Below are 17,783 nucleotides of genomic sequence, written 5' to 3' on the forward strand. Positions count from 1 at the left end.
TACTCGGGAGGCTGAGGCAGGAGAATGGCTTGAACCTGCAAGGCGGAGGTTGCAGTGAGCTGAGATTGCGCCACTGCACTCCAGCCTGGATGACAGAACGAGACTCCATCTCAAAAAAAAAAAAAAGGAAGAAAACCCAGCTGGGGGTGAAACTGAGGCATGTATTTGGCGATGCCCACCTGGGTGGCTGCACCGTCACTAGCGCAGTGGGCGGTCACTCCTGTAGTCAGGACACTCTCGCAGTGAGAAGGGCAGGGACTGGAATGGTACGCAGGGGGCTCCTGGAGTCTATTTTTGACATGGGTGGTGGGCACATAGGTGACTGCTTAATAAAGATTCAAGCCATTTCTTGGCCATGTGGTTTTTTTGGATCTGTGCTTCATTTTACATTAGAAAAATATTTATATATACACACATTTTTTTAAGTTAATGCAAAAGGACTCACACAGCACCTGTCCCCAGGGTTGATTTAACTGTTTCCCATTTAGAAAAAAAAGTACAGCTCATGCCAGAGCTCACTTAATTTTACATAAACACTCTCTGAGGCTGAAGCAAATCTGACTGAGTTTCAATGTGGAAGTAAAATATAAAAACTGTTCTTGGAGTTATTTCTAAACAGAGCATCAGAATCATCTGAATCACCAGAATTGTCTATTTTAGAACAGTCAGAGTCATCAAATGAGTCTTTGGCCAACAACTGTTTGAGAACAATGTTCCCATCAAGTGTAGGAATGCTACATTTTCCAAGATTTGACATTTTCAGTGATTAAGATTTACTATATTTTGTGTAACTGGAAATACCACTGCTAAAAACAGAATGCTATACATAAAACCGTGTCTTTTTATTTCCAAAGCTGATCTATGAAAGCAATGCAAAAATAATAATAAAAAGGAGACGCTTCATGACAAAGTTATCTCGGGGTAAACGCTGCAGCCACAACTGCCATCAACTACTATTCTTGGGGTAAATGGGAAAACAGTTAAGGACTGACTGGGCCGATCACATAACATGTGTGCTCACCATGTGTGAGAACCATTAAAAAACATCATGGCCAGGCACAGTGGCTCATGCTCGTAATCCCAGCACTATGGGATACTGAGGCAGGCAGACTGCTTGAGGTCATGAGTTCGGGACCAGCCTGGCCAACATAGCAAAACCCCATCTCTACTAAAAATACAAAAATGAGCCAGGTGTGGTGGCACACCTGTAATCCCAACTACTCAGGAGGCTGAGGCAGGAGAATCGCCTGAACCTGAGTTGGAGGTTGCAGTGAGCCAAGACTGCACCACAGCACTCCAGCCTGGTTGACAGAGCAAGACTCTGTCTCAAAAAGAAAAAAGAAAGAAAAAAAATCTTCAGGTGTATTTTTCTTGGACACTCTTCCTTTCTTTAGGTAGATCCAAGTTCGTGATTTACATCATTTCCTTCTGCCTAAAGAAACTCGTCGTTTCCTTTTATTTGTGAGATTCTATTGTATTTGAAGGGCCCTAGACGTGGTGCCCACCTGCAGGTCTCGGGAACCGCGCATAGGTAGGTACATTTACTATCCCCATTTTACAGCAAGGAAACTGAGGCTTGGACTGGCCAAGTGACTCATCCCAGTCACAGGGCTGATGTGCACGAAGCGAAGCTGACTCCAGTTGGCTCCCAGGTCTCACGCAGCACTCACAGGCCCGCCTGCTCGTACTGTACACACTCCTGTGCACCCAAGAGCAGATGCAAGGGTGCACAGTTGCTCTCAGGCCCCTCCACCCAGACCCAGTCCCCTCTTAGGCTGACCTGGCCACCAGGGGTTAGAAACTGCTCTCAGACCTGACCCACTCAAGAGGCTTCTCTCTGTGCAGCTGGGGTGTTTTTTTTGTTTGTTTGTTTTTTTAATGGAGTCTCATTCTTGGTTGCCCAGGCTAGAATACAGTGGCACAGTCTTGGCTCACTGCAACCTCCGCCTCCCGGGTTCAAGCGATTCTCCTGCCCCAGCCTCCCGAGCAGCTGGGATTACAGGTGCCCACTACCATGCCCGGCTAATTTTTGTATTTTTTAGTAGAGATGGGGTTTCACCATGTTAGCAAGGCTGATCTTGAACTCCTGACCTCAGGTGATCCACTCACCTTGGCCTCCCAAAGTGCTGGGATTACAGGTGTGAGCGGCTACACCCAAACTTTTTTTTTTTTTTTTTTTTGGATATAGGGTCTCACTCTGTCACCCAGGCTGGAGGGCAGTGGCATGATCACAGCTCACTGCAGTCTTCACCTCCCAGGCTCAAGCGACCCTTCCAGCTCAGCCTCCCAAGTAGCTGGAACTACAGGAGTATGCCACCACCCCTAGCTAATTTTTGCATTTTCTGGTAGAGTGGGTTTGGCCACATTGCCCAGGCTGGTCTCAAATTCCTGGCATCAAGTGACCCACCCACCTTGGTCTCCCAAAGTGCTGGGATTACAGGCGTGAGCCACTGCATCCAACACAAGCCCGAACCAAGTATTAGAATTATAAAAGGCATTTATCAGGTGAATCTCCAGGGAATTATGCTGGGTTAAAAAAAAAAAGTTTCTTCCATAAGGTTCCTCCTGTACAGTTCCATTACTGTAACATTTTAACATAAATTTTAGAGGCACACAGATGAGTGGTTGCCAGGGGTTGGAAACAGACTCTGGGTGAGGCAGGGTTTTCGGATGGAAACAAAAGGTCAAGGCAGAATGCTGACGGCCCTGGAGTTGCTCAGTATCTTCACTGCGGCGGATGCACGACCCTCCACAGCGAGCAAGTTGTCTAAACACACACACCAGACGTGTACGAGTAACATGAAGAGGCTGGAAAGATCGGTGGGTTGCGTGAGAAGTCGATACAGTAAGCCCTCACTCAACATCATCAGCAGGTTTTAGGAAGCTGTGACTCTCGGCGAAAATGTGTAAACAGTACCAATTCTGCCGCAAGCTAATTGACACATCAACAAGAGTGACGTTCCCAAGGCTTATTTCCGGTCGTAAAACCATCACCAAATTTCTCAAGAGAGACCAAAACCCTTCTAATACTTAACACTGAAATAAATGCAAGCCAAACATACAAATAAGAAAGATGAGTGAAAACAATTTACCCGATTTACTCTGTTATCCCAGTGCAGGGTCTCGGGCGGCTAGACCCCATCCCAGCGGCTCAGAGCGCCCTGGACAGGACATCACCCCACTGCAGGGCACCCAGCACCCCCTCACTCAGGCTGGGGCCACAGAGATTCATCACTTCACCTACATTTAACCTGACATGCGCATCTTTGGCATGTGGGAGAAACTCCACACAGACGTGGGGAGAACGTGCAAACTCCACTCAGCCCAGAAATGAATGGTTTTTTCTCACCAGTAACAAAACAGTGTTAAACGAACAGGCTGTATTCGAGGACCCACTGTTTTCTGGTGAGGATACTAACTCTAGATGTTACTGCTGGAGGCACCAGCTGGAGGGTGCCCAGGTGGTGTATCACTCCTTACAAAAGTATGGGAATTGGCTGTGCACAGTGGCTCACGCCTGTAATCCAGCACTTGGGGAGGCCGAGGCAGGTGGATCACAAGGTCAGGAGTTCAAGGACAGCCTGGCCAACATGGTGAAACCCCGTCTCTACTAAAAACACAAAAATCAGCAGAACGTGGTGGCAGGCGCCTGTAATCCTGGCTACTCGGGAGGCTGAGGCAGGAGCACGGCTTGAACCCAGGAGGCGGAGGTTGCAGTGAGCCAAGACTGTGCCACTGCAATCCTGCCTGGGCAACAGAGCAAGACTCTATCTCAAAACAAACAAACAAAAAACACAAACGCATAGGAATCTATAATTAATCTCAATCACTTCAATTAATAAACAGGATTTTAGAAAAGCGTAATCATTGTTCAAAAACAGTAACTAAAAACCTAGTAGATGGAGTTGACAGGAACAGAACTACCCTGGGGAGCCCGGGGAAGTCAGCTGCTCACCCCAGAAATGGGCTGACAAGCTGCAGGAGCTCGGAGCCAGACACCAGCTCCTGGTTGAAGAGGGCGATGCAGCGGAGAAAGTTTTCATACACCTCCTGGCTCTTCAGCACCCGGCGGACCTGCGGAGACAGCAGTCAGGGACCCACTGTAAATCCCTGCTCCTCAGCTTCTGGGCCTGGTTCCCTTGTAAGTCACCCACATGGGTGTGCGATACAGGAACCAGCTGTCTCTAAGTAAATGAGATCCGTGCAGCATTGCACGGCCCATGTGCATCATCCGTGCAGCAATTGACACAGCCTGCGCATGTGATCCATGCAGCAATTCATAGCCCATGTGTCATCTGTGCAGCAATTCACACGGTCCATGCACGCGAGCCATGCAGCAATTCCCAGCCCATGTGCGTCATCCACGTAGCGAGTTCCATGGCCCGTGCACGCAATCCATGCAGCAATTCACAGCCCATGTGTCACCCATGCAGCAATTCACACAGCCCATGCACGCGAGCTGTGCAGCAATTCACAGCCACCTTGTCTGCTCTGCCCACAAACCCTGGGCGGGAACCCCACAATCACCCCCGATATAGGAAAAAGCCACACGGCTTCAGGGTGGTAGACGTGCATGTCTTCCTCCTCTGCTCGGACTCTCAGCTCTGTCTGGCACACCCACTGTGGACTCCTGCCCACACCCCATGCCTGGGCTCCAAGGCGGCCCACATTCCCTGCTGCAATGAGAGCTGGGGGCCAACTCCATCCTCCCAGCCCCACCTGTTCCATCCTCAGACCACACCCACCCTAGCTCCTCCCTCCCCCAGTCCTGGGGCAGGCCCAGGGAGCATCGGGGCAGCCAGCTGGATGTGGCATCCCCAAGATGGAAGCCAGGGCTCGCCCTCACCTTGTCAAAGAAAGAAAATTCCTGCAGAGTCCCGTACTTCCCCACCGCAGCAATAGACAGGTCTTTGGTACCACGAAGTTTCATTTTCTTCTGTGGGGGGAAATTCCACGCAGTTAACACTCTCCCTTCCACCAGCGGCCTCTGCCACTGCCAAACCTGCGATCTCCGTCTCAGCAGGTGAGCGCTTTGGGTAACGGGCAAGAGTGCGGCCACAGCATCAGAACGGCAAGGGAGATGTGTCCCTGGCTACGACGACCTCAGAATCCTCTCCCTGTTTTGTCCTGAGGGCCAATACAGCAACAAGAAGCGGACCGGAAGAGGGCGGCGCTGGGAAGACCCTGGAGAAGCGAAATGTTAAGTCTCTGCAGGCTCGCGTCTCTAAGCTGGACCTGGACCTGAACTTGGCCACACAATCATAGCGGGAAGGACAATACTGTCCATCCAGAACTATCTCCAAAGTGCCTGAAGAATGGGGATGAGCCGGGCACAGGGGCTCACACCTGTTATCCCAACACTTTGGGAGGATGAGGTGGGAGGACTGAGCCCAGGAGTTCAAGACCAGCCTGGCCAATAACAGTGACATGCCGTCTTTACAAAAAGGTGTGGTGGTGCACACCTACAGTCCCAGCTACTTGGGAGGCTGAGGTGACGGGATAGCTGGAGCCTAGAGGTCAAAGGTTCTGTGAGCTGTGACTGTGCTACTACTGCACTCCAGCCGGGGTGACAAGAATGAAACCCCATTCCCCCGCCAAAAAAAGAACGATGAGGACATGCCAAGAGGACACAGGAGCCAAAGGGACCCCACTGGCCAAATCTGGAACAGCTTGGACATCAACACTGGAATAGATTATAACCCAGAGTCCTTACCTAATATACATAACTAAATAAATGGGAGGATGAGAAAGCTCCTATCAATAGTAGAAAGCCACACAAGTAATAATGCAATCAGAAAACCACCACTGTGGGTGAAGGGCATGACAGGAGCTGGATCCCAGCCCCTCTCTGCCCTCAGCTGTGCAGTGACCAACCTGAACAACTGTACATGGCGGCCTTGCCTGTGAGGGTCCTCAGGGTCAAAAGGAGACTGAGTGGTATACCCGTTTCTTGGGACCTAGGGCAGGGGTAACACTCCTTCGTCCTCCTCCTTTTCACAACAACCATGGGATAGGGAGAACGGACAAACAGCCACCGCATGAACAGCCACCTTAGGGAGACCCGACTTGCAAAGGTCCTGCCACTGGTGAACCTCACCTAGCCCCAGGTGCAGCCCCGAACCGCTGCTTGGGCCTCTGTTCCCTGGTCACCTGCCAGGAAGGCCCAGTTTGCTGGGGCCCCTGGGTGCGCGAACGGCCGCACGTGGCTGACGGTACCTTGGCGGGCGCAGACACGGGGCGGAGCAGCGAGGGCCGGGAGCGCTTCCTGCTGTGCTCCAGAGTCTTGTCGTGCTCACTCTTCTGCACGGTGTGCATCTCGCACGGCCCGTTTCCTGTGAACTGAGGGCACGCGGGAGGCGGTCAGTGCCAGAGACACAGCCGGGCCCGGGCATCTGAGCACCGAGAGCTATTTGCAGCTCAGCCCACAGCCTGTTGGGCACTGGTGGTCACAGACGCCAGGCCAGAGACTCTGTCCACGAGGTGACTCCAGCAAAACGCTCACGTTCCAAGGTAACAGAATCATCAGACTAACAGTGCCAGGCAGGGAGGAGGCCCCTGTGAGGCCTTTATGGGCAAGGGTGGAAGTGGGGTGGGGGTTTCAGGAGGGAGACACCTGAGTCGGGTCTTCCCGTGCCAGGGTTCACAGGGCAGGCCACCGGTGGGCGTCTTGCTGTGTACATGCAAGCGCCACAGAAACACAAGGCGCAGGGGACAGAGAAACAGGCAGCGAGGGGAAGCAGCTCACATTCGCCAGGGCACTGGTGGGGGCCTTGAAGCCAGATTTTGAAGTCTTTTCTATGAATAACAAAACATTTCTGGGGGACGATGTCATCACTTGCTGGGAGTGGAGTGGGGCTCATGGCTGGTTCGGGGCCTGCCTCCCAGGTGCTACGCCAGCCATCGACTAACAGGCCGGGGATGCTCGTCCTGAGCAGGGTACCTACAGGGGGCCAATGACATTTGTCAAGAATTGTTCTGGAACAATCTATTCAGGATTTCGGTCTATATGAATATACGGCAAAGCTGGACAAGCAGAGAGGGATGGACAGACCACAGCTTTGCAGGATGTGGGCAGGGCTGGAGAGGCCTCCCCCTTTCCATGCCGCCACAGGACCTGGATGCAAAGACACACCCCAAGGCCTAAAGTGTGAGTGAGGTGGACTAGTCAGGGTGCATCTGAACAAAACGGCCAGCGGCCATCAGATACCATGAGCTGGCTCTGAGCTGCTGCTAGGAACAGGCATACCTGAAAAACAAAACAAAACGAAAAAACCAAGGGGAAAAAAAAAGCCAAAAAAAGGGGCAGAACAAACAAGATGCCGAGGTGTGTTACTATGTAAAAAGTGTTTGTTGCACATGCAGAGGAAATTTCTGGAAAGATATACATGACACTTAGAATCGCTAACCTCTGAGCGGAATGACTAAGAACTGAGTCAAGGGAGAGAAAGTTTGCATTAAAAACTTGTTGCTCTCAGCCGGGTGCAGTGGCTCACGCCTGTAATCCCAGCACTTTGGGAGGCCAAGGCGGGTGGATAGCCTGAGCTCGGGACTTCGAAACTAGCCTGACCAACACAGTGAAACCCCGTCTCTACTAAAAACACAAAAACGTAGCCAGGCATGGTGGCGGGCGCCTATAATCCCAGCTACTCGGGAGGCTGAGGCAGGAGAATCACTTGAACCTGGGAAGCAGAGGTTGCGGTGAGCCAAGATTGCACCGTTGCACTCCAGCGTGGGTAACAAGAGCGACACTCCATCTCAAAAAAAAAAAAAAATTTATACTCTTGCTAATACTTAGCATTAGTACATTAATAGGCACTATTTAAAAAATAATAGTAATAAAGACTTATCAGGCCAGACGTGGTGGCTCACGCCTGTAATGCCTGTAATCCCAGGGCTTTGGGAGGCCGAGGCAGGCGGATCATTGAGGTCAGGAGTTCAAGACCAGCCTGACCAATATGGTAAAATCCTGTGTCTACTAAAAATACAAAATTATCCAGGCGTGGTGGTATACACCTGTAGTCCCAGCTATTCAGGAGGCTGAGGCAGGAGAATCGCTTGAACCTGGGAAGCAGAGATTGCACTGAGCCAAGACTGTACCACTGCATTCCAGCCTGAGCGACAGAGCAAGACTCTGTCTCAAAAAAAGAAAAAACCAACAACAACAACAACAACAACAAAATAAAGACTTATTCTTCAGCCATAGGCAAGACTTACAGGAATTCAACTTATTTGAGGAATAATTACCCAAAGACCCAAGGCTCTTTCGAGAGCTGTGTAAGTGGAGAAACTGGCATCTACACAACGAGTCTGCACTGGTTCTTCTTTCTTTTTTTTTTTTTGAGATGGAGTCTGCCGTCACCCAGGCTGGAGTGCAATGGCGCGATCTCAGCTCACGGCAACCTCCGCCTCGCGAGTTCAAGCTATCTCCTGCCTCGGCCTCCCGAATATTGGGGATTACAGGCATGAGCTGCCAGGCCTGGCTAATTTTTGTATTTTTTCTATATGCTGGAACACTTGCAAACTGACGCCCAAAAGATGCAGCTGGGCGACCACATGACAGGTGCTGAACGGGAATGGGGGACCTGGAGGGGAACCTGCCATGCATCCTGCCAAGCTCACAAGGCAGGTATAGCAGATCTTCCCCAACGGTTCACATGGTTCTTGCTTTTCAGTTAATGTCCCAATTTGTGAACATCTGAGCTAGATGGAACCCACCGCGCCAAAGACCACCTAGGTGTGGGAATAGCAAATTAACATAGGCTCTGTTTTTGTAAATAAAATTTTATCAGCATCTAGCCACACACACATTCCTTTTGTAAAGAATTACTCGTACCTGGTCATGCCCATTCAATTTTTTTTTTTTTCTTGAGGCAGAGTTTTGCTCTTTTTGCCGGGCTGGAGTGCAGTGGTACAACCTTGGCTTGCTACAACCTCCACCTCCCGGGTTCAAGCAATTCTCCTGCCTCAGCCTCCGGAGTAGCTGGGATTACAGGCGAGCACCACCAAGCCCAGCTGATTTTTTGTATTTTTAGTAGAGACAGTGTTTCTCCATGTTGTCCAGGCTGTTCTCAGACTCCTGACCAAAGGTGATCTACCCTCACTGGCCTCCCAAAGTGCTGGGATTACAGGCATGAGCCACAGTGCCCGGCCACCCATTCATTTTGTAAATAAAGTTTTGTTGGCACCCACCCAGCCACACCCACTCATTTTGTAAGTGAAGTTTTATTGGGACACAGCACTCCCAGTCACTGACATATATATTCCATGACTGCTTTCAAGCTACAGGGCAGAGGTGAGTCTTTACACAAAGATGAACTGGCCTGCAAAGCCTGAGATATTTAATATCTGGCCCTTTCTAGAAGAGGTTTGCCAATGTCGGATCCAGGCCAGTCAAGTCTGATTAGGCCAAATATCATCTTTGGTTTCCTTTTTTTTTACAGTTTTAATGTATGTCTAAAAGTTAACATAAATATGTACTTCACACAACAGATGCTGCACTGGGTGCTTTTAATAATTTTTAAAAGTTCATCCAATCTTTCTAAATGTGCAAGATGGCTCTAATAACCCAATACATACTAAAAACCTTAGCTAAATTGACAACAAATGCTATTTAAGAGTCTCATGCTCTACTAACTGAGCTAGCTGGGCATGCTGCATAAATGCCACTTCAAGAAATCATGGACTGGGCATGATGGCACATGCCTGTAATCCTAACACTTTGGGAGGCCAAGGTGGGAGGATGGCTTGAGTCTGAGACCAACCTGGGCAACACTGTGAGACCCCGTCTCTACAATTAAAAAATAAAAGCTAGCCAGGCATGGTGGCATGCACCTGTAGTCCCAGCTACTTGGGAGGCTGAGGCAGGAGGATCACTTGAGTCCAGGAGATTGAGGCTGCAGTGAGCCAAGATCGCACCACTGCACTCCAGCCTGGGTGACAGAGTGAGGCCTTGTCTCTAAAAACAAACAAAAACAAAACAAACAAAATAATAATAGAGACACAAACAAGTAGTCCACAGCATGTAAAAAATATATATATATTATAATACTACTACTAAAGAAACTGCTGGCAGGCACTTTTCAGCGGGAAATGCTTATTTTCCCAGGGCGAGCTTTGTCAGGGACCGGTTTTATAAATGCCACCAGGGGGCACTGCAGCCCCAGCCATCAGAGGACCAGTCTCCAATCAATGTCCCCCAAAATGACCAGACTTCACGGTACTTGAAGAATGACCACCAGATTAAAGCCGACAGAACCAAGGCTACCCAGGCCACAGAACTCCAAAGACTTTGGGCGAGTAGCTGCAGGCTGCCAGTTCAATGAGTCACCACATGTCTGCTGGGTAGAGCCCCCACGGTGCTGGCAGAGGGGGTTCCCCCATGGTACAGATCCCCAGAGCGAGGGTCTCAGAGTTAGTTCTTTAGTCAGCCTTGTCAGCGTGTTAGAGCCCCAGGTCACCCTGGCCAGACGCTTTCCTGGGGAACCTTCCAACCACACTAGCCGGGGGACATCCTCATGGCCACTCCTAGATGAGGAAGTTGAGGCTCGGGGAAGTGACCTGCCAGGCTCCCGCTGCTCCGGGCGCTACACCCCAACCTCCTGTCTCCATCCAGAGTGCCTTGGGGTACCCTTCACCAGGGCAGCAAAAGCTTGCCCAGGCCTCAGCCAGGCCTTCCCTGAGGCCAGGAAGGCTGAACTGTCCCCACCCTTGGCCACTCTGCACTGTCAGCAATGGCTCAAGGAGTCCAGCTAGGGACACCACTGGAGCCCATCTCCCGGTGGGGACAGGCATGTGGGAGAAGAGCTGCCAACAGGGAGGTGAGAGCTCAGAGGTGAGACCCAGGTCCAAGGGAATGAGACCCACAGACAGTCCGCAAGTGGACAAGGAGGAAGACACGTGTCACACAGCACAGGTGACAGCAGTCAGCTCCAACCGCCGGGGACTTGGAGGCCTGAGTGCCCACTCCTGGCACCGTGTCAACACCAGAAGGGTGTGAAGCGGGAGAGAGGCAGACACTCCTCTGATTCGAGTGGTCACAGGGCTCCAAAATTAGGGGGTCTCTAACAAGCAGGAAGGGGGAGTGACGCCAGAATTTCTAAGAGAAAACCAAGGAGAGATTCTGAACTTCAGAGAGACACCAGGGGGACAGTGGAATCGGAGGAGATAACACGAGGGGATTCCCAAGGAGGCGGCTCAGGGCAGAGGCCTGTGATAGAGGTAAGCTCCCTGTCAAAGGAGGAATTCCAGGTGCAGGCTCTGTTGACCCTCCCCCAGGCCAGGCAGTGAGCTGGTTCTGGGGACACAGGGTGGGGATGACCTCTTTCCTGCACAAACGCAGTTGTCCCTTCCAATGCTCCGAGCATCTGAAGGACAAGAGCTTGTGGGGTCCCCACCTGAGCAGGAGGGAGGGTCACTCCTGTGTGAGAGAGAAGGAAACCAGGCCCAGGAGGTGGCACAACCCTCCTGCCTCTATGGCCTGTGCTACTATGCCTACAAGCTTGGCCCAGGCCCCAGGCAGGAGGGAAAGTCAGGGTAAGGCTCCCGGACTTGACCCCCACAGAGCGGCATGCAGTCCCTGTGACTTTGAGTTAGGAAGTGCTTCTGGGTGGCATCCTTGCTTCGAGGGGGTTCTCACACCCTAGAGACAGTAACTCATGGGGACAAGCCCCACCTGCTGGCCTAGATAAACTGCAGAGACTCTGGCCAAGGACAAGGGAAGGACAGGGTTTGGAGAGCATGGAGGAAAACCCAAGAAAATATACTGGAAATGTACCAGACTCAACTGAGGGTCCAGATCATGTCCACACCTAGACCCCTGCTGGTGCCTGAGCTCTTCCCTTCAAGACCTGCTTCCCCCGCCCGACCCGCTCCACTTCATCCATTCAGAGCCAGGACCCAGGAGAGGAGGTGGTGAGAAATGGAAGTGCTGGTCGGGAACCTCTCATCTTGATGTGTCATCAAGGACCAAGAGGAAGAAGAAAAGAGGAAATGGAATATTCACAAGCTAGGAACAGAAGAGAACTTTTAGCCTAATAAAGCAGTTACGAAAAAAACAGAGCTGGCATCACACTCAAAGGTGAAGGGCTGGGCCAGGCGCGGTGGCTCACGCCTGTAATCTCAGCACTTTGGGAGGCTGAGGTGGGCGAATCACCTGAGGTTGGGAGCTCGAGACCAGCCTGACCAACATGGAGAAACCCCATCTCTACTAAAAAATACAAAATAAGCCAGGCATGGTGGTGCATGCCTGCAATCCCAGCTACTCGGGAGGCTGGAGCAGAAGAATTGCTCGAACCCAGGAGGCGGGGGTTGTGGTGAGACAAGATCGCGCCATTGCACTCCAGCCTGGGCAACAAGAGCAAAACTCCATCACACACACATACACAAAAGGTTAGGGACTGAAAGATTTTCCTTCATGATCAGGAACAAGGTAAGGATGCCTGCTTTCAGCATTTTCCATTCAACACAGGATTGGAAGTCCCTTTTAGAACAATAAGACAAGAAGAAGTAATGAAAAGTATCTGCATTGGAAAGAAAAGATTCCCTGATGTTTGCCGGGTGCGGTGGCTCACGCCTGTAATCCTAGAACTTTGGGAGGCTGAGGTGGGTGGATCACCTGAGGTCAGGAGTTTGAGACCAGCCTGGCCAACATGGTGAAACCCCGTCTCGACTAAAAATACAAAGATTAGCTGGGTGTGGTGGTGCATGCCTGTAGTCCCAGCTATTTGGGAGGCTGAGGCAGGAGAACTGCCTGAACCCAAGAGATGGAGGTTGCAGTGAGCCAAGATCACACCACCGCACTCCAGCCTAGGTGACAGGGTGAGACTATCTCAAAAAAACAAACAAACAAACAAAAAACCCAAAAAGGCTGGGTGCAGTGGCTCACGCCTGTAATCCCAGCACTTTGGGAGGCCGAGGTGGGCAGATCGTGAGGTCAGTTCGAGACCAGCCTGGCCAACATAGTGAAACCCCATCTCTACTAAAAAATACAAAAAATTAGCCGGGCATGGTGGCAGGCCCCTGTAATCCCAGCTACGTGAGAGGCTGAGGCAGGAGAATCGCAAGTGCCCCTGCATTCCAGCCTGGCAACAGAACAAGACTCTGTCTCAAAAAAAAAAGAAACAAAAAGAAAAAGAAAGAAAACAATTCCATTTACAATGGCATCAGTAAAAATTAAATACTTTGGAGTAAATTTGAACAAGGCAATGCAAGACTTGTCCACTAAAAACTACAAAACTGCTAAAAGAAATTAAAGACAACATAAATAAACGGAAAGTTTTTTGTGTGTTCATGGATTGAAAAACTTAACAATGTTAAAATGGCAATATTTGCCCAAGGTGATCTGAAGAGTCAATGCAATCCCTGTCAAAACCACAATGGTCTTTTTTGTAGAAATGGATAAGCTAATCTTCAAATTCATACGGAACTGCAAGGGGTTCTGAATGTCAAAACAATCTTGAAAAAGAAGAACAAAGTTGGAGGTTTCACACTTCCTGATTTTGGCCTTACTACACAGCTACAGTTATCACAACAGTGTGGTACTGGCATAAGAATAGACACACAGTCCAGTGGATCATAATTAAGAATTCCAAAATAAAATCATACAACTGTAGTCAATGGGTTTTCAACAAGACTGCCAAGACCATTCAGTGGGGAAAAACAGTTTCTTCAACAAATGATGCTGGGACAACTGGATTTCCACATGCAAAAAAATAAAGTTGGACTCCTACCTCACACCATATGCAAAAATTGAAATAGGTCAATGACATAAATATAAGAGTCAAAACTATAAAACTATTAGGAGAACATGATGGGAAACCTTCATGCCCTTGATGATTATTTCTTATATTTGACATTAAAAACATGCATGACATCAAAGAAAAAACATGTAAACTGGGCTTCATCAAAATTAAAAACTGGTGTGCATCAAAGACACTAATACAAAAGTAAAAAGACAGCCTACAGAATGGAGGAAAATATTTGCAAATCATAGCTCTCGTAAGGGTCTAGCATCAGAATATATAAAGAACTCTTACAACTCAACAATAAAAAGACAAATTTAAAAAATTGGCAAAGGATGTAAATAAACATTTCTCCAAAGAAGATGGACAAACAGTCAATATACACATGGATGCTCAACATCATCTGTCATAAGGGAAATGCAAATCCAAACCACAACACAGCTGGGCACAGTGGCTCATGCCTGTAATCCCAGAACTTTGGGAGACTGAGGCAGGTGGATCACTTGAGGCCAGGAGTTCGAGACCAGCCTGGGCAACATGGCAAAACCCTGTCTCTACAAAAAATACAAAAACTAGCCTGGCATCATGGCGTCGCCTGTAATCCCAGCTACTCAGGAGGCTGAGGTGGGAGGATTACCTGAGCCTGGGAGATGGAGACTGCCATGAACAGTGATCAGTTGTGCCACTGCACTCCAGCCTGGGTGAGACAGCACGAGCTTGTCTCAAAAAATAAAAACAAACCTTAATGGAATAACACTTCACATGGTTACTTAAAAAAAAAAAAAAGGCAAAATAAAAAAACCCCAAACCTGGAAAATAACAAATGTTGGCGAAGTTGTGGAGAAACAGAACCCGCAGTACATTGCTGTTGGGGATGTAAAACGGTGCAGTCAGCACGGAAAACAGTTGGGAAGCCCTTCAAAAAGTTAAACACAGAATTACCGAGTGACCCAGCCATTCTACTCCTAGGGGTCTACCCAAAAGAACTGAAGACAGGTGTTCAAACAAATCCTTGGAATCAATGTTGACAGCAGCACTGTTCACAACAGCCAAAAGGCAGAACAACCCAAATGTCCACCAACAGAATGCAGATCTACAGAATGTGGTCCATCCGTCTAATGGAATTATGATTCAGCCAGAAAAAGGAACGAGCACTGATCCATGGTACACGTGAGGCCTTGAAAACATGCTGCTGACTGAGAGAAGCGAGACACAAAGGCCACATACTGTGAGATTCTGCTGATCTGAAATGTTCAGAACGGGCGAATCAGACCACAGACAGGAAGTAGATGAGTGGTTGCCAGGAGCTGGGGGAGGGAGGTGGGGAGTGGCTGCTGAGGGGGAGGGGGTCACCTTTCAGGGGGATGAAAATGTTCTGTAACTCGGTAGTGGTGAAGGTTGTACAATACTGAGGATGTACCAAATGCCAGGGAATTGTTCACTTTCAATGCTGAATTCTGTTACATAAATTTCAGTTCAATTTTTAAGAAACTCTTATGTTTATAGGGGAAAAAAAGAATTGGAACAACTGGCCCTGGCAGCTTCAGGTCATAGGCAGGGCAGAAAGGTTGACCATGCAGTTTGAGCCCTGAACCTCCCTATCGAAGGCCCCTCCTGGCCCATCTCTGCTCTCTACCACCCACGGTCAGGGCCAGACCGCAGGCCACCCCCACTACTGGCTCCTCCAGATCCCACCTGCTGGAGCCCCAGATCAGTCTCATCCAACAGGGGAAGCGATGGTGGTGGACCCAAGCCCTCCTGCACCTTCCCACAGGGCCGGGGTCCCAGGCAGGGTGTGGCTCTGCAGGGTAGGCCCAGGAGGTAGAAACTCTGGATCCCCTGTCTCCATCGAGCTCTCTGCCTCCCAAACCACCCTGAGACCCGGGTGCTGTCTGTACAGAGAAGCACTTTGGCAAATCGTTTCCAAGCTTGCTGTGCAGGTGGAGCCTACAATGAGGAACCCCTGGGTGCCTGCACCCTACACAGCTTCTGGGGGACCCTGATGTGGCCTCGAGGGTGGTAGGGCCTGGCCCAGCCCAGGGTTGAACTGGCTGGGGCCCTGTCTCCTCACTGAGGTCCCCGGGGCTGGGCAGGGGCTCTCCGCACTCACTAGAGACCGCTTGGCTTCGGGCAGGAACTGTCCAAACTCTGAGAGCAGGTCCTCCTGGCCCCGGAAGAGGTTGGCCACCTCGGTGAATACCTCCTCTTCGGACATGCCTCGGAACGGCCGGCCCCTCGTGTTCAGCTGCTCCTTCTGCCAGTTTTGAGGAAAGGGAAAACAAGTCGTTAGCCAAGAAGCGCCGTGCCCTGGGCTGGGACACTCAGGCAGCCCTCGTGGAGGAGACGGGATGACTCTCAGAAAGAGCACCTGCCAGCGGGGCCCACAGTACTGTCTGCTCACGTGTGGATCTCACTGCCTGGCACAGCCTGAGCCCCGGCCATGGGCAGGAGTATGGGAGGGACTCGAGGAGGGACACCTAGCAGTGTCCACGAGCAGAGGGGTCAGGGAGGTGGGAGGCTGGCCGGAATCAGGGTGAGCTGGGGAAATGCAAGGGAAGGAGCAAACTCCAGGACTTCCCAAGGGAAATGGGGAGTGTGGAACTGGGGGAGCGCTGGGCCATGAAGCAAAGGGACTTCCAGGTCAAGGCACCTACTGGCCCAGAGTCATTGAGACCCAAGGAAAATGGACTGATCCAGAGCTTGAAGACACAAGAGGACCAAAGGGAACCCAGGTTGGAAGGCAGAAACAGGCCAGCAAAAAGAAGGTGGCTGTTAGAAATATGTTCTCGTCAATTTTACACCCAAGAAAATTGACACCTTGTCAATTACACCCCAGAAATTTACACCCAAGAAAACTGACACCTTGTCCATTTTCACGGAACAAGAGGCAGTGGGGCCGGAGCCTTTAGGACAGTATGGCATGGCCTCCACAGTCCCAACTCCACAGCTGCAAAGCAGGAGTCCCTCTGCTGGCGCCTCCCTCCCCACTGGGCCCACTGCAGCCTGTGGGAAGAGAAGCAAGTTTTAAATTTTGGGGCCAGTGGCATCTACACCGCAGGGGAAAAAAACACCAGCCTTCCAAAAAGTCACCAAAAGTCACTTAAAAGCAAAATTTTAAAATAAGCAAAACCCACTCAGTTCAAATAATAAATGACCTATCTGCACACAGACAGAACAACCAAATTGACTGAAGTTCAAAGAAACGCAATTTAGGCTGGCCATGATGGCTCATGCCTGCAATCCCAGCACTTTGGGAGGCCAAGGCAGAAGAATGGCTTGAGTCCAGGAGTTCAAGACCAGCCTGGGCAACATAGTGAGACCCTATCTCTACAAAAAATTTTACACTTGATCTTAGCCAAAAGGCTGAGGAGTGATACAAAAAATGTTAAACATTATCTAGGCATGGTGACACACTCCTATGGTCCTAGTTACTTGGGAGGCTGAGGCAAGAGGATTGCTTAAGCCCAGAAGTTCAAAGCTGCAGTGAGCTACAATTGTGACAGTGCGTACTCCAGCCTGGGCAACAGAGCGAGACCCTATCTAAAACAAAGAGGAAAAGTAACAATCACCAAATTGACCGATATTTAAAGAATACAATTTGAAACAGCGCCACAGCCATTTTCCGCTCATCTGACTACGCAGACAGAAGAGGCCAGGATTTCTGATGAGGATGTGAGGAACAAGTGCTCTCACACACAGAAGGCAAGGCCGGGCATGGTGGCTCACGCCTGTCATCCCAGCTACTTGGGAGGCCGAGGCGGGAGGACTGCTTGATTCTGGAAAGTTGAGGTTGCAGTGAGCGGTGATCGCACCACTGCACTCTTGCCTGTGTGAGAGTGAGACCCTGTCTCAAAAAAAAATCCAACCAAATCAAAACAGAACTCCAACGGCTATCTGTGCATGCATGCTCACTGCAGCACTATTCCCAACAGCCAAAAGCTGGAAGCAGCCCCGTGTCCACTGACAGATGAACGGACAAACAAAATATAGTCCATTCATTTGCTGAAATATTATTCAGCCTTAAAAAGGAAGGAAGTTCTGACT

General features: G+C 50.1%; 1 protein-coding gene across 3 annotated transcripts in view; it reads right to left on the reverse strand.

Moving 5' to 3' along the window:
- Positions 1–17,783, reverse strand: part of SIN3B (SIN3 transcription regulator family member B) — a 50,708-nt gene that overhangs the window by 19,471 nt on the left and 13,454 nt on the right. For 2 of the 3 annotated variants that reach the window (XM_074384433.1, XM_003942334.4), the window contains exons 5-8: positions 15,850–15,993; positions 6,217–6,339; positions 4,847–4,936; positions 3,956–4,074 (exon numbers count right to left, since the gene is read on the reverse strand). In XM_074384433.1, the coding sequence (XP_074240534.1) occupies positions 3,956–4,074; positions 4,847–4,936; positions 6,217–6,339; positions 15,850–15,993 (476 nt within the window). The remainder of the gene's footprint in view (positions 1–3,955; positions 4,075–4,846; positions 4,937–6,216; positions 6,340–15,849; positions 15,994–17,783) is intronic. The other variant, XM_074384432.1, reaches the window with a different exon arrangement.

The sequence above is a fragment of the Saimiri boliviensis genome, chromosome 14, assembly GCF_048565385.1.
Source record: "Saimiri boliviensis isolate mSaiBol1 chromosome 14, mSaiBol1.pri, whole genome shotgun sequence".
Taxonomy (NCBI): Eukaryota; Metazoa; Chordata; class Mammalia; order Primates; family Cebidae; genus Saimiri; species Saimiri boliviensis.